At 40.3% G+C, this 26,603-nt stretch overlaps 1 protein-coding gene across 1 annotated transcript in view; it reads right to left on the bottom strand.

Annotated features, from left to right (window-relative positions):
* LOC140496225 (diacylglycerol O-acyltransferase 1-like) overlaps window positions 1-26,603 on the bottom strand; it is a 176,429-nt gene that overhangs the window by 13,618 nt on the left and 136,208 nt on the right. Inside the window, exons 13-16 of the mRNA XM_072595726.1 lie at window positions 11,936-12,048; window positions 8,926-8,991; window positions 2,310-2,397; window positions 749-811 (exon numbers count right to left, since the gene is read on the bottom strand). Of these exons, the coding sequence (XP_072451827.1) occupies window positions 749-811; window positions 2,310-2,397; window positions 8,926-8,991; window positions 11,936-12,048 (330 nt within the window). The remainder of the gene's footprint in view (window positions 1-748; window positions 812-2,309; window positions 2,398-8,925; window positions 8,992-11,935; window positions 12,049-26,603) is intronic.

The raw sequence follows: 26,603 nt of genomic DNA, 5'->3' as shown, positions 1-26,603 counted from the left end.
GGTTAAACAGGTTTGGACTCCACTCATTGGAATTTAAAAGAATGAGTGGTGATCTCATTGAAAAGTATAGGATTCTTAAGGGGCTTGACAGGATAATGACGATACAATGTCTGTCCTCATGAGAGAGACTAGGTCCAGAGGGCATAATCTCAGAATTAAGGGGCATCAAGTTAAGACTGAGATGAGAAGGAATTTCTTCTCTTAGAGGGTTGTGAGCCTTTGGAATTCCTTGCCATGGAGAGCCGTGGAGCAGAGTTCTTGTGTTTAAGGCTGAAATACATTCTTGTTCAGTCGGGAAATTAAAGGTTATGAGGTAAAAGCAGGAAAATGGACATGGGTTTTGGATCAGCGATGATCCTCTTAAATGATAGAGCAGGCTCAAGAGGCAATATGGCCTACTCATGTTCCTATTTCTTACGGTTTTCTGGTCTTATTACCGTAACCCTAACCTTGTATTTTATCTTTACCAGCTGATGCTTGAATGGCAGAACCTAGGATGGGGATCTGGCAAGAAGAGCCAGAAACATGCTGAACTTTCCTTCCATTTATTTTAGTGGAAGAATAACCCATTAGATTATGTTGACTTGCAAACCAGCCCACCCACTCCTGCGCCTCGCCACACTGTTGCTCAATTTGCCTTGTATTAAATGACCCTGGTCTCCTGTGTAGAGATAAAATATGTAAGTTGTGATAGGAAATTATTTATTTTTGCTGAAAACGTGTAATGACAGCAAACATAGAGCCTTACCTGGAGCATCATCTCTATGAACAACCACATGCGGAACATACGAAGTGGTGCTGCAATTAGGTACTGCATCAAGAAAAATGTTTAAACGTTATACCTGTTTACTTCAAAAGGAACAAAATTGAAATGATTTGCATTTCATTCAGGCCAAAAATACGGACAACTGGAAAATACAACATATATTATTAGATCAGTTTATAACTGGTAGTAGCGCTAATATAGATTTTAATAAGTTTACTGTTCACACTAGTGATCAATTTGAAGGACATCCTTGCGAAGGTTTTCTGCTCGTGGATAATGTCCTTTATTGATTACATGATCTAAAAACATATAGGATTTTTTACAGTATCTGTAAATTGTGCAAACATAGCCACATGTAAGCAACAGACATTAAGTTCTGTTATAGGAGTAAGTCAAGGACTTTCTTTTTAGGAAGATGTACAATTTTTCTTGTGTTCTTACATTTAATGATGCATGCAAATGTATTGTGGCCTGCCATGATTTGAGATTTCTTATCATTTTCTATTTTAGAATTAATTTTCAAAACAAAATACATTCATGTCTTTTTTTAACAAAGAGCAGGGAGTTGTATCTCTTGGCATGATTATTAAAGTTAAGAATGCAAACTATCAATCTTTATTGTAAATGAAAGAAGTATGAAAACAAGCCCGTTAGCCCTTAGGTGCCTGGTTTGTTGTGTTTGAGAAGTGAGATTAAGTTCAACTGAATTTGTGTCGACTATTTGCTCACTTACTGAGTGTGAATTAAAGCAGCTTAATGTTTGGATCTGGTCTTTGTTTCACCAAGAGCTTCAGGGGACATGTGAAAGACAGAGAGTATGCAGTTCATATCGCGAGATCCCAGTTGTTACATCTGTTTATGTTGTGGATGTATTTATATTTATAGCTATTATTAGCTATTTGATAGTACAGCTACACTCCTAAAATCTAAGATGGTCAAGACATTTTGCTGAAGCAATCAGCACCACTGTTCCTGAGAATATATCTCAAGCCATTCCTAAATTTCTAACAAGGCTGTTTCAGAGACATAGATTTTGGCAGCACTACATACTGAGAATAAAACCTGAGCTTTCTTGACAGCAAGGGGTTTAGGCTTCATGGGCAGGTGGATCTAAAGCTTAATGGTTATATAATGTAGTTAGATCTTTTCTGGGTAGTATTTCTGGTATTAAGTTATTGACACTGGGGAAACAGAGATTCACAAGTCATTTGTTAATCTCGTAGTCCATTAGGAAACCAACAGTAAAAAGACCCCAAGCTTCACCCTATTTCTCTAAGTCATATACAACCATATGTCATCTTGGGGAGCAGAAGAGATGGAGCATAATGTATGTTATTATGACACCAATATTTTTGTCTAGTTGCAAGGAAACATTATTGCATCAGTTTATAAACATAGTATATGAAGTAACTTTCACAATTTAAAAATACAATGACATTAAAAGATAATTTTGTCACTTGCACATGGTCAGTACAAAAAGGGTATTCTGGGACTTAAATAATTTCTTTTAACAATCCTGCTTAAAGCCAGCGTTCTCACATACCTCATGGTACAATGCTGACAGGACGAATACTGAGGCTTGTCCTTCCCACTTTGAATAACCCTTTTCAATCAGTGGTCTATAAATATGTCTATTGCACAATAAAAATAACCTTTGTTATAGCATCCAAACTAGTTATAGCTCAATCTGTCCAGCTACTGTATAGTTACAGTAAACTAACGGTTATTTTAATATATTAGATTAATTTGTTATTTATTTCCTGTTCTAATTATTTGTTCCACTTGCCACAGTATTTCATTTTCACTGAAGGGAGTCCATAAGAGTTAAAACTGTATTCTTATTATCCAACAACACTCCAATTCTTAATTGATATAACGGTAGAATTTTTAAAATCAACCAACTTGATTGTGTTAGAAGGAAAGATTGAATGCATTTATTTGAATTCTATAATCTTCCTCATTCACACAGATGAATAAACAAAAACAATTATTGGAAGTTATAGTTTTAAGGCTTTAATCTTGAGTTTGCCAAGATTGAATGCATTTATTTGAATTCTATAATCTTCCTCATTCACACAGATGAATAAACAAAAACAATTATTGGAAGTTATAGTTTTAAGGCTTTAATCTTGAGTTTGCCATGAATATAATGAGTGTTTGTCACGAATGCTAAGATGAATTACAAGGAGCTGCTGAAAGAAGACATCAATAGCTGGAGGGACATAGCAGAGATGAGAAAGAAAAAGGAAGAATACAAGGCAAAACTATTTCAATAAAGATAAGCAGTGGGACCAATAAATTCAGTGAACACCAGATGTCAAGGAATATCTAGGATTGGATAAAGAGGATAAGGGAGGCCTAAGGCAGATACCAAGGGCTCAAAACAGCAGAAGCCGTAGAGGAGTATAGAATGTGCAAGAAGGAATGTAAAAAAGAAACTAAGAGAGAAAACGGGGGGCAGGAAAGGATAATTGCAGATAAAGTAATGGATAATTCTAATTTATTATACAAGTATATTAAGGGTAGATGAATAAATAGAGAAAGAGAGCAGGGCTAATGAAGGACCAAGTGGTTAATGTATGTGGAGACAAAGTATATAGGTACGTCGGTTTTGACTGTGAGAGGGATGATGTTGGTATAGAAATTAGGGAGAAAGACTGTGATATAATTAAAGAAATTAGCACAGTCGGGGAGGAGATTCTGCTTGAGTGGTAGACTTAAAAGTAGATAAATCACCAGGGGGTGGGTGAAATGTATTCAAGGTTATTAAGTGTGGCAAGGAAGGAAATAGTGGGAGCATTTGGAATAATTTTCAATTCTTCTCTAGCCACAGGATAGGTGTCAGAAAAATAGAGGACAGTCAATGTGGTATTGTTATTCAAGAAGGATGGGAAAACCAGGAAACTACAGTCAGTCAAACCTTAGTGGTGGAAAAACTATTAGAAGTAATTCTGATGGTCAAAATTAATTTACACTTGAAGTGATAGGAACTAATTAAGAACAGCCAGATGATCTTAAGCAGAGGTCCTGTCTGACCAACTTGACTGAATTTTTCAAAGAGGTGACTTGGGTAATGAGGATAATGTTTGTGATATAGTGTACTTGGACTTCAGCAAGGCTTTTGATAATGTTCCACATGGGAGACTGACAGAAAAAGAAGAGCATAGGATCCAAGGCAAGTTGGTAATTGGATCTAGAACTGACTGAGTAACAGGAAGCTGAGACAATGGTTGACGGTTGTTTTTGTGACTGAAAGCCTGTGTCCAGTGGGGTCCCGCAGGGATCAGTGTTGGAACACTTGCAGCTTGTGGCATATTTAATCAGAGAGGATATTACAGGAGGATTTACAGGAGTGTATGGATGGGCTGGTCAGGTAGGCTGATCAGTGACAAATGGAACTCAACCTGGATAATAGTGCGAGGTGATGCATTTGGATAGGACAAATAGAGCAAGGGAACACTTGTTGAATAGTAGGACCCTGAGGAGCAGTAAGGATCAGAGAAACCATGGTGTGCTTGTCCACTGGTCCCTTAAACAGGTAGATAATGTGGTTAAGAAGGCAAATGGGATACTTGCCTTTATTACCAAGGCATCGAGTTTAGGAGCAGGGAGGCTATGCTGAAACTGATAAAATGTTGGTTAGGCCACAGCCAGAGTATTATGTGCAATTCTGCATTCCACATCATAGGAGAGAGGTAATTGCTTTGGAGATGGTGTAGAGGAGATGTTGCCTGGGCTGGAGAATTTTAGTTATGAAGATAATTTGGATAGACTGGGGTTGTATTCCTTGAAGCAAAGGAGACTAAAGGGGTATATAATTGAGTTGTGTGAAATTATGGGGGAGTAGACCGGGTAGATGAGTGTAGTGATTGTAATGAGGTCAGCCAGCTGGACCTCATAGAATATGAGCTCCCTGATTGGGGCTGTTATTCTGGTTTAATCAAGGAGCCCTGTCTGACAGATACATTCAGGAGTGTCAGAAATTCTTTCACCCTGAGAGCTGGCTCTCAGGGAGCTAAATCAGTGTTAAGGACTCTCTATGTGCAAATAAAGGGTGACTTGGTGATGGGATCCTGGCCTCTGTGGAGTTATTTCAATGAGAAGAACCATTTTCCCTTAGTGGAGGGATCGACTGGGGGTATAGATTTAGGGTAACAAGCAGGAGGTTTAGAGGGGCTATGAAGAAATGTTTTGTCACCCAGAGGATGGTGGGAATCTGGAACTCACAGCCTGAAAAGATCATAGAGGTAGAACATTCAAAAAATGTAATCAGTATTTGAATGGGCACTTGTGATGCCAAAGGTATAGGCAAAGTGTTGGAAAATGAGATTAGAACATTTAGGTGCTTGTTTTTGACTGGTGCAGACTTGATGGTTTGAAGCGCCTTTTTCTATGCTGTAGACCTCATTTTTTCTAGCTCCAGATAAAAAAATGGCAGGAGAAAAGAAGTATTTACATAGTTGGAAGATCAAACACAAAGCAAGTATCTTATTTTCTTCTTAATTATTATTTTTGTTTTCAAATCAGTTCATAACTTTGCCCCTCTAGCTCAGCAACCAACTAAACCTCCTCCAGTTCTGCCCTCTTTTGTATCCCCCTTTCCTCTATCTTACTTTATACCTTTAGTCTTCTGTGCCCTAAATGCTCGAATTCCTCCCTAAATTTACTTCTCACACACACACTCTCTCTCCACTTCAATGAGCTTGTTGCTATTGAAAATATATTTTCATTGTTTACTCTATAAAGTACATCCATGACACTTCGAGCAAACTTCCTTATAGCTTTCACTGCTTTAAGTGCAGAACAATCCCCAACTCTTCAGTCTCTATTCCATGTTACACTGCTAATTCTATAGCTAATACTTTGGTATCAGCATTCTATCTACGATCTACAAAATTAGACCATCTTGTAAAGCAAAGTAATGGAGCATGCAACAGATAAAGATTTTCTACCAAATAACAACTAGTTAAACATTTAGAGCACAGATTGAAAACCTCAAAAATGTGCTACTATTGATTATATTGGTAGTTGCTTGACTACATCACAGTTTAGATATTGCAATCTCATTCCATATCACCTGTGCCATGACAGATATTGATGACTGCTAAACTGTCTTATCCAGTCTACTGCCTTCAGCCAGGCTCCCAAACAGTGGAGGTAACAGAAGCAGTGCAGCAAGAAAATTAGTGGTGAGGGTCTCGAAGATCCATCCAAGTTAGTCCTAACTAGGTAGCACTTCACTACCAACCTCTCAGTTTCTAACCATCAGGAGCTACAGTGTGCCCTTAATGCTAGGTCAATCCTAAAGTCAACATTAATAAGCATCTGTGAACACATCCTTTCTTTCTATCAGAAAACATCACTACTGCTTTGACTAAAATGACCAAGAGATACAGAAACCAATCAAGCATAATTACAAAGCATTCATTGACTGGAAACATCAAAAGACAAAAGCTTAAGAGAAAACCAGCAGTCCTATAGACAGCTGAAGGCAATAAAGAAAAGCATAAAACCTATGACATAGAGAACAAATGATGGGTAGAACATGCACAGAGATCCAACAGATTGCAGATATCAAGTACATATGCAATTTCTTCAGTGTTGTCAAGACTATATATGGCTCAAGCTCGCAAGGGCCCATACCACCTAGTTGAGTTGTAAAGAAAAAAGTAGACTTTAGATAGAAATAAACCCTTATGGCTCTCCAACTTACTTGCTTTCAGTGCAGGCTAAAACAGCATTCATGGTTTACAAGGCATCAGTGATCGCTGTGCTTCTATATGCTTTCACTGAAGCAATTACTCTACTCTGAAATTGTTCACAGGAGATATCCAGGAGGATAGCAAAATTATTCCTGAAGTAATCAAAAATGCCTATCAACTGATGAAAGGTCCTGGTTTTTGATTGATCAGAATAAAGAAAGCTAATTTGGGAAGGAGCTGAACACATAGAGATACTTCTACAAGACTATGCAGAAACAAAGTCAAGGCATTGGAGGGAATGCACAAATCTTCAAATAACCCACTTACTCAATCCCCTAAGCATGTCCTGTGCCATGTACAGAGTCTGTAGATTGATTATCGTTATTAATGATTATTGCATTGTATATAATCAGTATTATTATTTCATAGCCAATCAAGTGGAAGCCAATCACACTCAATCATGAGACAATAGCTAAGAAATAAATTAAAAAATATGCAGTTGACTTATCTTTTGCTTCCCTTGAAGGCAGTGATATTGCTAATTTCATTCCTGCTCACCCTACTCACCATTATTCCTATAGACTTTGCCAGAGAATTAAAAATGACGATCCTTCTTCAACAATATGCCATTGTTGCTTCCAGATTGAACTATTTCAACATCTCATGGCACATCTTCCAATCTTCACAAATAAATTTCATTCAAGCTTTTGGCCAGCATATCTAACACTCAATTCTTTGACTTGGTCTCCATTTTTTCTCTCAGGTCTGTTTGAATGGCTCTGCAATGTCTTTTTGGTCATAAAGGCAATTTAAATACAAATTGTAGTAAGAAGGTGTGATGAAACTTCCTGCAGAAGCAGGCCTATATCTACTTCACAGCATCTTTAATTGATGCCTTTAGCATTGTAGAGTGAAGAAGCCATTTCCTTAAGCTGCAATTTAGCAATGTATGAGAATCATATAGGAAATGTATATCACAACCTAACTCAGTGGCAACACTTAATGCCTTTGAACTATAAAATTGCAGCTAATAAGCTTAACTCTGGGAAGTGAACTCAATCTAGATGGACATTTATTGCAATACTGATGTAGTACTGCATTGCTGTATTCGCTATCATTTAAAGAGGAGATATTAAACTGAGTCCCACTTTGTTCTGGTGGATGCATTTAAATGGTACTATTTAATGACAAATAGGAAGTTTTCCTCTGGCATCCTAGATAATGTTCCCTCTTCAATTAGCATCGTTCAAAATAGATTCTCTTTAGATCATTTTCTGTTTGAAGGACCTTGCTGCATGAAATATCGTTGCTCCCTTTTCCTATTGGAAAGATGTCGCGAAATCTGAAAGGGTTCAGTAAGGTTTTACAAGGATGTTGCCAGGATTGAAGCATTTGAGCTACCGGGCTGGTTTCCCTGGAGTGTCAGACGCTGAGGGGTGACCTTATAGAGGTTTATAAAATCATGAGGGCTAAATAGACAAGGTCTTTTCCCTGGGGTGGGGGACTCCAGAACTAGAGGACACAGGTTTAGGGTGAGAGGGGTAAAATTTAAAAGGGACATAAGGGGCAACTTTTTCATGCATCAGTGGTGCGTATGTTGAATGAGCTGCCAGAGGAAGTGGTGGAGGCTGGTACAATTACAACATTTAAAAGGCATCTGGATGGGTATATGAATAGGAAAGGTTTAGAGGGATATGGGCCAAGTGCTGGCAAAAGGGATTAGATTAGGTTAGGATACCTAGTTGTCACAGACAAGTTGGACAGAAAGGTCTGTTTCTGTGCTGTACATCTCTATGACTTTATGTAAAAACAGCGATTGTACTTTAAAAGTAATTCATTGAAAATTTTGAGGTATCCTGAGCTAACAGTAAAATGCTGTATAAGAAAAAGTGATCTGTTAATTTCATACTGGATTTCTCAAAATGAACTTTTAAATTCATTCTTTGGAAGTGGGCGATGCTGGCAAGACCAGAATTTATTGCCCCTCTTCAATTGCCCTTGGTGGCAATGTCCTGCTTTTTAAACTGCTGCACTCTATGCGGTGACATATTCTCACTATTGTCAGTTGGGGAATTCCAGAATTTTGACCAGCAATGATGAAGAAACAGTGATGTGTTTCCAAGCCAGGATGATATGTGAGTTGGAGAGGAACTTGAAATTGGTGCTGCACCCATGTGCCTACAGCCTAAGCCCTTTTGAGGTGGCAAAGGGTGCAGATCCGAAAGGTGATATCAAAGAAGCCTTGATGTGTTGCTGCAGTACAGTTTGCAGATGATACACACCACAGCTATGTGCATCTGTGATGGAGGGAATAAATGTTTAATTTGCTGGATGAAGTACTAATCAAGCTTTCCTGAGCAGCTCTTTAATAGTGTAGGGATTAGAGTTCACGCCAACAGTAATATTTAGTTCTTTTTTAAATGCATGCTTGGCTAAATTCAGTACAGTTAACCTTACCTCATGTACCACTTGTGAAGAACAATATTTGAGTTTGACCAGAAGTAAGTGAGAGTCTCTGAGTTCCTGTACAGAATATAAAAATGTTGAAACCCTCAGTTTTTCATAGTTTTATTTTCTTCTATGCATAAAGGCAGAATTAGAGATTAGAGAGTGAGATAACAGAACACTTAAGTGTTGTTTCATTAAGAAAATCAGCTAACTATACAAAAGAGAAAAAATATAAAATAATAACTTATCCAGAACTACAGTACAGTCAGCTTGAAACACACAGCGTATGAGCCTTTTGGATTTACCAAGAGGTGATTTTCCAAAAGATCATTGGACCTACAATGCACCTTCCTTTTTAAGAATTACAGTCTGCCTTTGACTGTTTCTAACCTGTTATGATTCTGAGTCTTTTGCTGAATGCTTGCTGCTAACAAATAGTGATTAGCATTGCAGCTATCATTTAAAAGAGCAGCCAGCATAAAGCTAACAGATGCCTGCCATACATTGACATAGTATGGGTTAATTGTAAATAATGATTCCCATGCACTTTTCTGATAGAAATCAATTTATTTGTTAAGAAGTGGCCAGTTTATATTCAGATTTAACCATCTTCTTTTCCAATTAATTCTCCACCTACTTTCTCTTGAGGTCATTGGGGAAAATGTTGACCTTTGTACAATAATGAAAATGGGTCATCAAATCTTCTTAACGAAATAAAATATCAGCAGAGATATCAAACTAATTACAGATTTTATGTCATTATAAAAAGATGAAATCTACCCCAATGCATCTTGCTACAGTACAGTTCCATCATGATATATGCCCTTTAGTATCCTACTAAGAGGCCATTCTTCATTTGTAAGCCTTGGTAGTCAGTTTCAATAGACTATTTAATTGCTAGGATCATTGTAGCCATACTTGATCTTGTGGTAGTCAGAGCCAGTTTCAGAAAAGGTCACTTGATGGGATTCCTTATTTTTCCTTCTTCAATCCATAGTGATGCTAAATATGTATCCATAACAACCCTGCAGGTTGAAGTCAACTGTACTAGCATAAACCAATGGATTACATTTTGAATTTCTTGAGACTTTTTAAGTGAGTTACTTACTGCCCGAACCCATTGGGGTTCTTAGCAATTTTTTATAGGACGAATGGAAACTTGGCTGAAATTGACCCTGCATGGAGAGACCAGTCTCATTCAACACAATTTTAAACAAAGCCCAAATAGGGGTTATGAGAGATAATTTTCACTGTAGTGCATCCATTGAAGGTTCCATTCTTATTGCATACCATTGACCAAGGTTAGCTATTCGGAGACAATGAGGTCTGCATATGCTGGAGATCAGAGTTGAGAGCATGTTGCTGGAAAAACACAGCACGTTAGGCAGCATCTGTGGACAGGAAAATTCGCGTATCAGGCCCTTCACCAGGAATGAGGCTGGGAGCCTCGGGGGTGGAGAGATAAATAAGAGGGGGGTGGAGCTGGGGGGAAGGTAGCTGAGAGCGCAATTGGTGGTGGAGGTGGGGGTAAAGGTGATAGGTCGGAGAGGAGGGTGGAGTGGATAGGTGGGAAGGAAGATTGACAGGTGGGACAGGTCATGAGGGCGGTACTGGGCTGGAAGGTTGGACCTGGGGTAAGGTGGGTGGAGGGGAAATGAGGAAAATGGTGAAGTCGACATTGATGCCCTGGAGTTGAAGGGTTCCGAGGCAGAAGATAAGACGTTCTTCCTCCAGGCATTGGGTGGTGTGGGAGTGGTGATGGAGGAGGCCCAGGACCTACATGTCCTCGGCAGAATGGGAGGGGGAGTTGAAATGTTCAGCCATGGGGTGGTGATTGGTGCAGGTGTCCCGGAGATGTTCTTTAAAGCACTCTGCGAAAGGCGTCCAGTCTCCACAATGTAGAGGAGACTGCATCGGGAGCAACGGATACAATAAATGACGTGTGGAAGTGTGGGTGAAACTTTGATGAATGTGGAAGACTTCTTTGGGGCCTTGGACGGAGTTAAGGAGGGAGGTGTGGGCGCAGGCTTTGCAATTCCTGCGGTGGCAAGGAAAGGTGCCAGGAAGGGAGGGTGGCTTGTTAGGGGACAAGGACCTGACCAGGTGGTTGCGGAGGAAACGGTCTTTGCTGAAAGCGGATAGGGTGGGCAGGGAAATATATCCCTGGTGATGGGGTCCATTTGTAGATGTGGACCTCCTACAAATGGACCCCACCACCAGGGATCTATTTCCCTCCCCACCCCTATCCTCTTTCCACAAAGACTGTTCCCTCCGCGACCACCTGGTCAGGTCCATGCCCCCCAATAAGCCATTGTTCCTCCTGGCACCTTCCCCTGCCACCGCAGGAATTGCAAAATGTGCGCCCACACCTCCCCCCTTTAAAGTGCAGAGCATTTTAGAGAACATGTCTGGGACACCTGTACCAATCAATTCCACCGCCCCATGGCTGAACATTTCAACTCTTCCTCCCACTCTGCCAAGGACATGCAGGTCCTGGGCCTCCTCCATCACCACTCCCTTACCACCCGATGCCTGGAGGAAGAACACCCTATCTTCCGCCTCGTATCCCTTCAACCCCAGGGCATCATTGTGGACTTCACCAGTTTTCTCATTTCCCCTTCCCCCACCTTACCCCAGTTTCAACCTTCCAGCTCAGCACTGCCCTCATGACCGGTCCCAACTGTCAATCTTCCTTCTCACCTATTCGTTCTACCTTCCTCTCTGACCTATCACCTTTAACCCCACCTTCATCCACCAATTGCACTCTCAGCTACCTTCTCCCCAGCCCCACCCCCTCCCATTTAACTCTACACCCCCGAGACTCCTAGCCTCATTCCTGATGAAGGGCTGTGGCCCAAAATGTCTGCTCCTCAGATGCCGCCTGACCTGCTGTGCTTTTCCAGCAACACAGTCTCAACAAGGTTAGCTATTGTATATTTCAATGCAAATTACTTTTTAGGAAAACAACTTTTTTCTCCTTCATAGGCATGAAGGGCATATTGCGCAGTAAAGCACCTACCACCAGTCTCGATAAAATCTCCGATCTCCAAACCGCATCAGCTCAGCAATAAAGTTCAAAGTTGAATGGAAAAACCAATGGAAAAATATGAGCCACATGAAGTGATTGGGAATCTGGAGGAGAAAATATGTATTATTGAATATTCTTTAATCTAATATTTTTTGCTAGGTGCTTATTTAAATAGCCATGAAAACACAGGTCATTCTGTACTGCTCTCCTGTATTATATATTTTCAGTTCTTTTGTTGTTTTGATATTGCATGCACCAGCTCACTTACACTAGAAAACTGACATTGACATGGACATTGTTACAGAGACTATTTTATCAAGGTAACCTGTATATAGTTGCTCACAGACAAATTAAGTATTTCTTGTTTTGTGTAAGAAACTCTTTTAGTTAAATTAGCACATAATTGCCTCATACATATTAGATGAAGCACACCCTATAGATCCCTAGACTTAAAGGAGATAGCGGTAGCAAATCTACTACATGGTGAGATGCAGACTCAGAGCATACAACAAAGGACTATGGTCATATTATCCAATATTTAAATATTCAACAGTGCCAGTCAAGGCACAATAGAATCCCTTGTGAACTAGATATTGTATTTAAAAAAAAATACCCTCAACATATTTCTTCACTGATTGTGAATCTGAATGAAAATATATTTCTAAGCGGGAAGCTACATGCGTATCATGTCAAAATTTGTTTTATACTTCTTCATTAAGTAGATTGAATTGCCTTGGGGTGTTTAACTATGTTAAAGGTGTTTCCTACTATAGCTAATAAAGAAGTTAAAGATCGTATTAGAGCAAAGGAATTGTCTTAAAAGGATGCCAGAAAAAGTGATAGGTCTGAGGATTTGGAACCCAGCATAAGATAACCAAGAAGCTAATAAATAAATGGAATATGAATGTAAACTAGCTAAACACATAAAAGCAGAGAGTAAAAGCTTCTTTTGGGATTTGAAAAGCAAAAGATTAGTCGGATAAATGTGTTTCTATTATACTATCACTGTAAAGCTGCAGCAAAGACACTTTGTGCTCAGGGATATACGCACAACTCACAAACTGGATTGGACTGGACCTCTTCAGTCACTGTCTTAGCGTTCATTGTGAGCATACCTGAACGCTCACAGCATCTTTGCTTTGCCTTTTTGTGCTTTGCTCCCTCATTTATATTACTAATGTCATGCTGTGTCACGTACCATAGAAACAATGTCTGGCCTTAGTCCAGTTAATAGGAATAGCCTTCTGTCAGGGAATCCCAGCACAGTAAATCATCATAGCCTTCAATACCAAACCAGACCCCACTCAGGGCAGTCAGAGACAAGGGTATCCTCTGCTCAAAATGATGAGGAGCTGTATCTTGGGCAGCACAATACTTGTCTTGGGTCTTTCTGTCCTAATGTGGGCTGGTTTCCTCGTGGAATGAGAGAGAACCAAGTATTAAAGAAGAGGAAAGTGGGTGGGACAGCTGTTACTGTGTTGTGATGGGAGGTTTCCTGAGTAAATGAGTAGTCAGCACTGATAGTACGCAGCACTAGTGCAGGCGCCGTTTGGGTAGGTAAGTGTGATGTTGTAGGAATTAGTGGTAGAGTGTGATCCTTAGTGACAAATGGATACAATGGCAGAAATAGAGGTTGTTGAGGCATTGGAGAGAGATATTGTACTAACCTTGGTTTGCTGAAGGTCATTGACCTTCTTCCTACAGTACTGGACATTCCTCCAGAAGGCTGAGACTGCTTCAACAGAGGCAGAAATTTGGACAAGGATGGCATAGTCTGGTGTTGTAGTCTCTACTGCTTATCCAGGGGAAGGGAAAGCCTTGCCCATGTACCACCCTATCGAGTAGGGTATGCAGGACCATGCCTGCAAAGTGGAGCGAGGATTTCCCTCTGTCAGCCATGTCTGCGGAAAATGTTAAGGTAGTTCTAGACTGACAGTGTTTGCCCATGTGTACAATGGTTTTAACAGTGGCGCTGGTAAGAGGAATGCCAGTCAATTCTGAGATCTCCAGTGAGCAGCATGTTGCTGTAGGAATAGAGCCTCGTAAAATGGTGTGGAAATAGAGCTTGATTCTCACTGTGACGGCTCAAATGGCAATTAATGTGTTGAATTTGGTAAGACATGGTGAGAAAAGATGCTCTGCATTATGGTAAAATTTACTTTACCAAACTCAATTAGAGTTGCACTTGGCTGAATAAAACGTAAGATCGCACTCTTTTGGATGGCTTCACAGAAGAAGACATGGAAAGCCCCTTAGAAATGCTAGCCAATGAAGGGGCTTGTCAAACTGAGGAATAATCACCTTAAATTTGTGTCTCCTTGTAATTAGCCTCTCTGCTCGGGAAAACAGACCTTACTTATTCGCTCTGGCCAAGCCCCTCATTATTTTGTATAATTCAATTAAGTCACCCCTCGACCTCTTCTGTTCTAAAGAAATCAACTGAAACATCCTCAAATTTTCTTCAGAACTGCAATTTTCAAGCCCTGGCAACATTCTTGTAAATGTCCTCTGTACTCTCTTGCGAGCAGTTATGATTTTTGAATAACAATGACTATACACAAAACTCCAGCTATGACCTAATCAGTATTTTATATAATTCCAGGATTACATCACTGCTTTTGTATTCAATACTTCTTCCAATGCAGGAAAAGTTCTCATGCTTTCCTTTATCTCTCTGCCCTGACACCTTCAGGTACGTGGATACTCCATGACATTTCACCTACTCTACTCCTCTCATTATCCATGTATGTGTATTAATTTGATTTGTTTGCCCTTCCCAAATACATAACCTTGCATTTCTCCAATTTATTTCCATTTGCCAGTTTTCTGTTTACTCAACCAAACCAGTGTTGTCATCCTGGAGTGTGTCATGTGAATATGCTCATAAGTTATTTTGATAGGTAAGGTAAGCAAAAGGAGATTGTATTACTGGTTGCAACCAGTAAAGAGTGAAGAATCAAATTCAGATGATTCTGAATTGTTCATTCCTTTAAATTAAATTAGACAATGAGGAAGTTCTCAAAAATTTGGATTAATTATTGAGTTACCTCCCAGAGGAAAATCAAAATGACCTGATGGAATTACTACAATCACGGAAGGAGATATATGGGAATAAGATGGGAAGTACTAATCTAATTATGCATAATACTGATCTCGGAAGTGCAGTTCCAATTAAGCATTTATAGATTTCCACTTATAGATTTAATACTCAAAAGTTGGCACGAATCAATAAAAGATTAAACACATGTCCAAAGACAATACAATTGAAGTGAGTTGTAGCGAATGCAGCTCACCCATATTTATATTACCAAAACCCACAGATGGTACCCAACGATTATGTGTGGACTATTGCAAAGTCAACGCAATTATGAAATCTGATTTAAATCCTATTCCACATCTGGAAGAGTGTATTGAAAAGGTGGGACAAGTAATTTATATTCCTAATTCAGTCTTACTCAGAGGATATAGGCAGGTGTCTAAAACAGTGGAGGAAGTTTTAGCTTTGTGATGCTGAATGGACTGTACCAGTTTAAAATCATGCCATCTGATAAGAAAACTGTGCCAGCCACATATAAAGACTAGCCAATAAAGTCATTTCGGGATTATCCAACTATGGATGTACATTGACGATCTGGTGATTTTCAGTCACACATGGAAGGAACATGAAGCATCTATCAGAATTGTTCGATTGATTTTTGTAGACGGGCTTGGTGATAAATCTGGCTGAGAGTGAGTTCACAAAAACCAAGTCACGTTCCTGGGCCATGTCACTGGACATGGAAAGATGGTCCCATGAAATGGGAAAACGAAGATTATTGGGGAATTTCCCATACCATTGATGAAGAGATTACTGTTATTCCTGGGACTGAGTGTTCTTTTATCTGAAGTTTGTACTTAATTTTAGCAGTGTTGTTGCTCCATTGACTGACTTGTTGAAGAAATGCAGAAAGGTTCAGTGGACAAAGGAATGTCAGAAGGCATTTGACAGTCTGAAAGCAGTGTTGACCATTGCCCCAGTGTTAGCTACACCTAACCACACAAAGCTATTCAAGGTGACTATTGATACAAGTGATGTATCCATATTGTATTTGTGCAAGAAGATAATGAAAAGATAGAAAGACATATTGGATAGTTTCCCAGAAAATTTAATAAACATCAACCAAAATATTCCATGATTGAGAAGGAGATCTTGAGTTTGGTGCTGGCATTGCAACATTTCAATATTTATATTGCCAATAATGTGGCTGAGACAATTGTATATATTGATTAAATCCCCTTCAAGTTTTTGTAAAATTTTAAGATAAAAAATCCATACTATTTAGATGGAGTTTATTATTGCAGCCATTCAATTAGAAAATCATACAGATGGCAGGATGAGAGAGCATTACTACTGATGCATTGTTGTGACTATGATGAAAGAAGATAGAAGCATTCTGTGGCCGATAGAAAAGGACTGAAATGGATGGTTGAAGTGAATGTTTGCATGCATTGAGTCACTGTCATGTATATGTATTCTGGTATACTAATATAGGACTAAAGGTTTTTAAAAATGAGGCTAGCTTTGTTCATTGAAGTTTCTTTTTAAATGTGGAGGTGTGATGATGTTACAGCTTTTAAGAGATGTATTTTGTCCTGGATTTTTTTAAAAAGAGAGGTATTAAGGCAGAAGTGGCGAGCTGTCTATTTGAATCCAATAAACAGCTTGTGAGACCTTGGTTTTTTTTAAAGTTGGAACAATAGAAACAGCCTGAATTGATGGGGTCAAGCTCCAGGAAATTTATTTTTAGTTTTTTTGGTCACAGCTGCTGGGGTCTTTCAAGCTGGATGTGGAAGCTATTTTTTTCCTCTCATTACTATAGCTAAAAGCTGGGGTTCTCTTCTTGCTGCTAGAATTGCTTGTGAGACAATCTATTTTACTGAATTTGCCTTTGCCAAGGGTGTGTTAATGGGATGTTTCTATATTGAAACAGTTACTGTTAAATCTATTGTTCTGTTAAGTTTTCCAATAGAATTGTTATTCCAATGCCTTCTTTCATTTGTTGTATTTTAACTATTTAGTGTATAAATGAAGTGTGTTTTGCTTCGGGATTGGTAATTTGACCAATCAAATTGCATCCGGAATGCCTTTAAAATAAGAAACAGTTATGTCTGAGCTATCTTGTTAATATATTTTGAGGGGGTTTAGTCTGGTCCACAGAACCTACTCTTAGCAAGAGAATGTTGTTTATTCCTGATGAATCATGACTTTTCAAGTACCAATTATTCCAATCCCTCAGTGTTGATTCTTGTGATTGTCCCACATCAAGGTTAGATTGACTGGTATATAATTTTTTGGCCCATCCCTCATAACTTTTCAAATAATGGTAAAATGTTTGCAGATTTTCAATTCTCTGGTACCTCACTTGTAGTTTCTCTTTGAAATAAAGCTCAGCATTTAATTTGCCTTCTTATCAGCTGCTGAACTTGTATGCAAGCATTTTGTGATTTATGCAAAAGTATCTCTATAGCCTTACACAGTCTTTCTCCACTTAACTAATATTCAGCTCCACTATTCTTCCTGCCAAAGTACATAACTTTTCATTTTCACATATTCCACCTGCCAAGTTTTTTTGGCCACACACTTAACCTGTCTATACCCCTCTACAGACTCTTTGTGCCTCCTCACAATTTGCTTTTCTACCTATAGTGCATCCACTTCCCAAATCCAAATCATCAATTGTACATAATTATTGCCTCAGCACTGATCCCTGTGGTACTCCGCTAGTTACAGGTTGCCATTCTGAAAATGCACCCCTTATCCCAACTCTCTGTCTTCTATGAATTAGCTCATTTTCCACCTATGCTAATGTACTACCGCCAGTACATGGAGTCTTTTTAAGTAGCCTAATGTCCTTTAGCAAATGCCTCTGGAAAATCAAATATATTACATCCACTGTTCCCCTTTAACTACACTACTTGAAATTCTAATAAATTTATCAGGTATATTTTCCCCTTCAAAACCTGTGTATTAGTGTATTACATATTTCTAAATGCTCTGCTATTACATCCTTTGTAACAGATCCCTGTATTTTCCCAATAACATGTTAAGCTTAGCGAGTTTTGAGAAGATTTATAGCTCAGGTTGAGGTTCTGGATGTAGGTTTGCTCGCTGAGCTGGAAGGTTCATTTCCATACGTTTCGTCACCCTACTGGGTAACATCTTCAGTGGGCCTCTGGGCGAAGCACTGTTGATAATACCTGCTTTCTATCAAATGTTTGGGTTTCTTTGGGTTGGTGATATCATTTCCTGTGGTGACGTCATTTCCTGTTCTTTTTTGCAGGGGGTGGTAGATGGGGTCTAACTTGATGTGTTTGTTGATTGCGTTCCGGTGGGAATGCCATGCTTCTGGAAATTCTACTGAGTGTCTCTGTTTGGCTTGACCTGGAATGGGTGTGTTGTCCCAATTGAAGTGGTGTCCTTCCTCAACTGTATGTAAAGATACTAGTGAGAGAGGGTCATGTCGTTTTGTGGCTAGTTGATGTTCATGGTATTTTGTAAATAACATTAGTTTTGCTTGTTGTTTACAAAATACTTCTGCAAAACTAATGTTATTTACAAAAAAATACTGTGCAAGGACTGTAACAAACACCATATTGGACAAGCAGGCAGAAAACTAGCCACAAAACGACATGACCCTCCCTCACTAGTATCCTTACATACAGGTGAGGAAGGACACACTTCGACTGGGACAACACATCCATCCTAGGACAAGCCAAACAGAGACAAGCACGAGAATTCCCAGAAGCATGACATTCAGACTGGAACTCTATCAACAAACACATCAAATTAGACCCCATCTACCACCCCCTGAGAAAAAGAACAGGAAATAACATCACCATTGGAAATGATGTCACCACAGGAAATGACATCACCAACCCAAAGAAACCCAAACATATAAATAGAAAGCAGGTATTATCAACAGTGCTTCGCCCAGAGGCCTACTGAAAATATTACCTAGTAGGGTGATGAAACATCTGGAAATGAACCTTTCAGTTCAGCGAGCAAACCTACATCCAGAACATGTAAAGCTGGCCTATACTTCCTTTTTCTATTTCCCTTTTTGAATGAAGGTATTACATTGGCAGTTTTCCAATTCCCTGGGACTTTCTCAGAACCTAAGGATTTTTGGAGGATTACTACCAATATATCTAATATCTCTGTATCTTCCTTTAATATCCTGGGATACATCCCATCAGGTCTAAGAGACTTAATTGCTTTTAGCTCTATTAGTTTCCCTAGCACTTTCTTTAGTCATTGTTAATTACATTTACTTCCTTTCCCTCTTTTTGCTTGACTTTGTATTATTTTTGGAAGGCTATTAGTATCCTCTACAGTGAAGACCGATTGTAAAATACATATTCAACTCTTCTGCCATTTCCTTATTCCCATTTTTAAATTTCTCCAGCCTCATTCTCATGTATTGGACACGGTGCAGAAAAAGGTTCATGAAAATGGTTCTAGGGTGGAGAAACTTCAGTCATGAGGACAGATCTGAGAAGTTTAGAATGTTTTTCTTAGAGTGCAGAATGCTGAGAGTAGGCCTGACGGAAGTTTTCAAAAGTATAAGAGATTTGGAAAACATTCCTCCTTGTAGAAGATTGAGAAACAAAGATCACAGTTTAAAAGCATTTTGCAAAAGAACGAATGCAAGGTGAGAAAAAAATATTTTCATACAAAGAGTGATTTGAATTTGGAATGTGATTTCTGGAATTGCAGTGGAGGGAAGTTCATTCTATTTTTGTGTTCATTCATGGGTTGTGGGTGTCGATGGTTGGGGAAGCTTTTATTCGGCATCCCTGATTGCCTTTGAACTGAGTGGCTTGTTAGGCAATTAAGAATCAACCATATTGCTGTGAGTCTGGAATCACTGTTGGAATATTGCATGCAATTCTGGTCTCTTTCCTATCGGAAAGAATTTGTGAAACTTGAAAGGGTTCAGAAAATATTGACAAGAATGTTACCAGGGTTGGAGGATTTGAGCAAAAGGGAGAGGTTGAATAGGATGGGGCTATTTTCCCTGGAATGTCGGAGGCTGACGGGTGACCTTATAGAGGTTTATAAAATCATGAGGGGCATGGATAGGATAAATAGACAATGTCTTCTCCCTGGGGTGGGGGACTCCAGAACTAGAGGGCATGGGTTTAGGGTGAGAGGGGAAAGATATAAAAGAGACCTAAGAGGCAACTTTTTCACTCAGAGGGTGGTACGTGTATGGAATGTGCTGCCAGAGGAAGTGGTGGAGGTTAGCACAATTGTACCATTTAAAAGGCATCTGGATGGGTATATGAACAGGAAGGATTTGGAGGGATATTGGCCAGATGCTGGCAGGTGGTACTAGACTGGGTTGGGATATCTGGTCGGCATGGACGAGTTGGACCGAAGGGTCTGTTTCCGTGCTGTACATCTCTATGACTCTATGACATGCTGGCTAGATCACATAACATTGGCAGATTTTATTCCCTTAAGGACATTAATGAGCCACCTTCTTTTTAACCACAACCTACAATGGTTAAATTAGGTGGAATCTTCCCAGACACTAAGCAATATGGGCTTTCACATATTTGGGACAATCACATGAGATTGGCAGTGACGAGCAGCTTCTAATCATTGACAGCAAAATGTTCCATTTTTCAACGAAATGCTGAACAGCAAGACAAGATTCTTGCTAGTTAGCAGTAAAAAGTCTATTTGTATGCATTGACATCCTCATTATTATATCCACTTGCCTCATTGATATGCAGCTGCCCATTCTCCCACCTGCCAGGTTGGAAATAGTCAGCAACAATTGTTGACATAAAAGTGGGAACAGTGACCTAGCTCCTTCAGCTTGCTGCCTGTTTCTTCTGACCTCCATTAGTCCCTAACATCTCAGGGCACATTCCATGGCTAGCAATCACATCCAAAAGGACCTCCAGATTCCCATCAGCAATTACGCTCTGTTCAACATGCCCATGACAAATAAAATGAGCCATGAATGGCAGCTGCAGACTACTGTTGGAGATCAGTTACATGGCATGTTCAAACCAGAAATTGATAGACTTCTAGAAACTAATGATATAATATGGAAGTAGTGCAGGATGGTGGATAATCAGACTTGGTTTAGCTGAATAGTGAAGCAAGCTCAACTAACCAAATGACCAATTCCTTTCTAAAATGTAATTTATTGTTTTGTTAAGACATTTAATTTCAATTTCCAAGATTAGAGTCAGAAACCTTTACTTACAAATCTTTTCAAAACTCATTAACTTACATAGCTCAATTTCACTCCTATTTCCAAATAACCCATCATATTTATGATCTTGATTTTGCAATTATATTATCTTCCTTTCTTGATAACTTTTATCTGTAAAAGCAAACCTCTCACAACTTCCTTTTCACCCCAAGCATAAACCAACACTTTATAGGGTTTTGTTTTAAAGCTGATTGTTACCAAATGTCTTCCTATGGTCTTATGGTCCTGCTTCTTCCATTCACATCAATTCCAGGAATTGCGATGGTGTCCTCATGAATAAATTGCGCTTGCCACATTAGGAATTATGACTTAACAGGGAAGACTTTGATGGTAATTGTATCCCACTTTTCTACAAGTCATTCTACAATGTAAAAAATTCCAATGTGACCACAAAATGATCAATTTGCCTGCATGACCAATATTAAGGAAAATCGACATCAGATTTTGTTAGTGACAGAAAAATAACTATTTATTGTAACACACAACTATAACAAAATAAAAGAAAGTATTGCTAATCTGCTGCTATGGAACTTAAACTGTACTCTTTAAAGAGCCCAAATGAACAAACTAAATAAATTAAGACAAACCCAAGATACATGGTTTAACACAGGTACTATGGATGGGGAAAGAATATAGATAAGGCAAATGGAATTCTGAGGATTGAAGGGCCAGATACCAAGGATTGGTTAAATGAAATCACATTGTCCTTTTGACTTGTAACACCAATGACACACTGCTGTCTGTAGGATAATGGTTGTTTTTGAATCGATAGTCTTTTCTTGTTTGAACTTATTCCCCACCTACGTTCGGGACACCACCCACACCCTCCACCTCCTCCATGATTTTCGCTTCCCCGGTCCACAACGCCTTATCTTTACCATGGACAACTAGTCCCTGTACACCTCCATCCCCCATCACGAAGGACTCAAAGCCCTCCGCTTCTTCCTTTCCCGCCGTACCAACCAGTACCCTTCCAGTGACACCCTCCTTCAACTGACTGAACTGGTCCTCACCCTGAACAACTTCTCTTTCCAATCCTCCCACTTCCTCCAAACCAAAGGAGTAGCCATGGGCACCCGCATGGGCCCCAGCTATGCCTGCCTCTTCGTAGGATATGTGGAACAGTCCATCTTCTGCAGCTACACCAGCACCACCCCCCACCTTTTCCTCCGCTACATCGATGACTGTATCGGCGCTGCCTCGTGCTCCCACGAGGAGGTTGAACAGTTCATCCACTTTACCAACACCTTCCAGCCCGACCTCAAATTCACCTGGACTGTCTCAGACTCCTCCCTCCCCTTCCTAGACCTTTCCATTTCTATCTCGGGCAACCGAATCAACACGGACATTTACTATAAACCGACCGACTCCCACAGCTACCTAGACTACACCTCCTCCCACCCTGCCCCCTGTAAAAACGCCATTCCATATTCCCAATTCCTTTGTCTCTGCCGCATCTGGTCCCAGGAAGACCAGTTCCAATACCGTACAACCCAGATGGCCTTCTTCTTCAAAGACTGCAATATCCCCCCAGACGTGATCGACGATGCCCTCCACCGCATCTCCTCCACTTCCCGCTCCTCTGCCCTTGAGCCCCGCCCCTCCATTCGCCACCAGGACAGAACCCCACTGGTCCTCACCTACCACCCCACCAACCTCCATATACATCGTATTATCCATCGTCATTTCCACCACCTCCAAACGGACCCCACCACCAGGGATATATTTCCCTCCCCTCCCCTATCAGCGTTCCGAAAAGACCACTCCCTCCGTGACTCCCTTGCCAGGTCCACACCCCCCACCAACCCAACCTCCATTCCTGGCACCTTCCCCTGCAACCGCAAGAAATGCAAGACTTGCGCCCACACCTCCCCCCTTACTTCCCTCCAAGGCCCCAAGGGATACTTCCATATCTGCCACAAATTCACCTGCACCTCCACACACATCATTTATTGCATCCGCTGCACCCGATGTGGCCTCCTCTATATTGGGGAGACAGGCCGCCTACTTGCGGAACGTTTCAGAGAACACCTCTGGAACACCCGGACCAACCAACCCAACCACCCCATGGCTCAACACTTCAACTCCCCCTCCCACTCAACCAAGGACATGCAGGTCCTTGGACTCGCCAGACCATAGCAACACGACGGTTGGAGGAAGAATGCCTCATTTTCCGCCTAGGAACCCTCCAACCACAAGGGATGAACTCAGATTTCTTCAGTTTCCTCATTTCCCCTCCCCCCACTTTGTCTCAGTCAAATCCCTCAAACTCAGCACCACCTTCCTAACCTGCAATCTTCTTCCTGACCTCTCTGCCCCCACCCCCACACCAGCCTATCACCCTCACCTTGACCTCCTTCCAGCCCGACCTCAAATTCACCTGGACCGTCTCAGACTCCTCCCTCCCCTTCCTAGACCTTTCCATTTCTATCTCGGGTGACCGAATCAATACGGACATTTACTATAAACCGACCGACTCCCACAGCTACCTAGACTACACCTTCTCCCACCCTGCCCCCTGTAAAAATGCCATCCCATATTCCCAATTCCTTCGTCTCTGCTGCATCTGCTCCCAGGGGTGACGCGTTTCCAACGAAGTCCCTCCGCCCTACCTTTTATCTTAGCCTGCTGGACACACTTTCCTCATTCCTGAAGAAGGACTCATGCCCGAAACGTCGATTCTCCTGCTCCTTGGACGCTGCCTGACCTGCTGCGCTTTTCCAGCAACACATTTTCCGCTCTGATCTCCAGCATCTGCAGTCCTCACTTTCTCCCTGAACTTATTCCTATAAATTTTCTTTGCTTCCTATCTTTTTCCCAAGAGAGTGACAGAATAAAGAGATGGATGCTTTCAGTTGCAGACTCTTTATTCTCTCTGCTGACCTGACACTTATACCTCAACCAGATGACTTTTGTCAGACAGAATTTCCTAACTTCAAAAGATTCTTGATGCCACTCAAGTCTTAGATTCCCTCCCTCACTGCATCAAAAACAACATTGTATTGCATAGTTCAAAAATGCGTAGCAATTAATTTTCAAGTTGCAAAACATTTCTGGTACTTCAGTTAAGAAGCAATACACTTCCAATTTGTGTTATAGTCACAAAATAGAAAAATATGTGGCATTTTGCATAAGTTATATACTGGTTGGCTACCTTAGATGAAAGCTGATAAATTACTTAATATCTTTGTGTAATGGACTCTCAACATATTACTCTAAAATGGTATGAGCTGTGATATCCCAAGATCAGTCTCATCCAGCTTTAACACATGCTTTTAAACTCGTAGTCTTTTAAATTGTGAAAATTCATTTTATTTTAAAACATTTTCTGTGAAAAAGATAAACTAAAAATTTTACTTAGATTTAACTTTAATCAAAAAGATTTGTTTTAAGTTGTTATCAGGTTCACATCATTGAAATAAAGACCATTCATAAATATTAAATATAAATGACAGCATATGACCCTGGTGTGATGCAAGGTGATTTCGATCTTATGCCATCAACTAAATTGCAAGCATTGAAGTAAGTCAGTATAATTGCAGAATGGCTTGGAGATGTTTAAAAACCTCACCCTCTACAGTCATGACAAAACAAAAAGATTGATGTATATAAAATATTGAATGGTTAAGACAAAGTATACAACTAAATGCTATGTTGAAATAAAGCTGAAACTAGTCATACCAGATAAATTGCTTAATGTAAGATTATGTGCTAAGCAACGTAGTAGACATCTAGGTATTTATAGTACTTAGAGCTTATTTAAACTGGGAGAGCTGAATAATAGAGGGATAAACAGGTCAATGACCTGTTTTCATTCTTAGCCTTCCTAAGTTTCTTAGGATATTGCATTTAAACAATCACTGTATATGGATATGAATTTTACCAGAAATCTGCTGAGTGTCAGTGGTCATCAAAGTTCATCGAGGGATTCTTCTCATTAGGCCTCATTAGGATTTTCTCATGTGATCATCTCAAACTTGGCTTAATGATTAGTTATCACATCCTTATGATAACCTCCTGTCCAATGCTAACCCGATTCTTCCACTTGCTGTTGCTGGAAGTACTCACCAATGCCAGGATATACTGACTGCTCTCGCACTGACGACATATTCAAAAGACCACTACACACACAGTCAATTATTAGCAGCCTGGATCCACCCAGCTTAGTGATTTACACCCCACACGTAGCAGACAAGGGGAAATTGGCATCCAGGTTGCAGGTATTCCCAAGACCAGTAGAAAAGCCACTGAGTTGAGTGCAGTCTCCAGAGTGTGGACAAACACTCAGCAGCGTAAGAAGAACATCAGTGACTTCTCTTCTCTTCCAGGGTAAGTGTAACCATCTGTTCTCTGCTTTTTTACACGCTATCCCAGCACCCAGCAAGGCTCATGCTCAACCATGGTACACCTTTCTTCACTAGCTCAGCTCCCCAAACCATCTACATTGTTAAATCTGCATTGCCTGCTCAAATGTAAAACTTCATCTTTCCCCTACCTGCACCAGCACTAACAACTATGCCACTTTCAACTCACTAAATCCCTCTCTTTCTTCCATTATACAAGAAACTAGCCAATAGAGGCAGTCCCCATTCTTGTGCTAACTATCCCATTACCCCCACTGTGAATCTATTATTATCATTAACATCTACTCTTTGGTGACACTTCCTCTCTTTTGTCTCCTGTAGGTACCAATGGCATATCCATTGTCTCTGCAGTTAAGAGGGCGGCCATGCAAGATATCCCCTTCTCCACCAAACAGCTGGGATGCTGAAACTTGGTGGAATGCTGTTCAGAGTAAAGTCCAGAGCACCTGCTGGTCAATCCATCACTGCCATGTCTCTGCATCTGGTCAAGAAAGAAACATTACAGGTCACTGGAACTCTGAGAACTGCTGGAGACCAAGCACCTGGTCAGTCTCACACAGGAGAGGACTCCATGGTATTGGCAATTCAGAACTTCAGACAAATGCACAAGCAGAGAGACCATGGAGTTCAGGTGCACGATTCTCTGAAAGAGGAGTCACATGTAGACAGGTCAGTGAAGAAGGCTTTTGGCACATTGGCCTTCATCTGTCAGGGCACTGAGTATAGAAGTTGGGAAATTATGTTGCAGTTGTACAGGACGTTGGTGAGGCCTCACTTGGCATATTGTGTTTAGTTTTGGTCACCTTGCTATAGAAAGGGTGTTATTAAACTGGAAAGAGTGCAGAAGAAACTTACAAAGATGTTGTCAGAACTCAACAGTCTGAGTTATAAGGAAAGATTGGACAAGTTAAGTCTTTTTTTCCTTAGAGCGTAGGAGACTGAGGCGGTGGGGTGGGGGGGTCTTATTAAGTGTATAAGATTGTGAGAAGCATGGACTCGATGACTAATCTGCTGCATATGTAT

The sequence above is a fragment of the Chiloscyllium punctatum genome, chromosome 26 (genome assembly GCF_047496795.1).
Source record: "Chiloscyllium punctatum isolate Juve2018m chromosome 26, sChiPun1.3, whole genome shotgun sequence".
Lineage (NCBI taxonomy): Eukaryota > Metazoa > Chordata > Chondrichthyes > Orectolobiformes > Hemiscylliidae > Chiloscyllium > Chiloscyllium punctatum.
The sequence above is the reverse complement of the archived record's forward strand: the minus strand, read 5'-3'. Positions and strand labels throughout refer to the sequence as shown.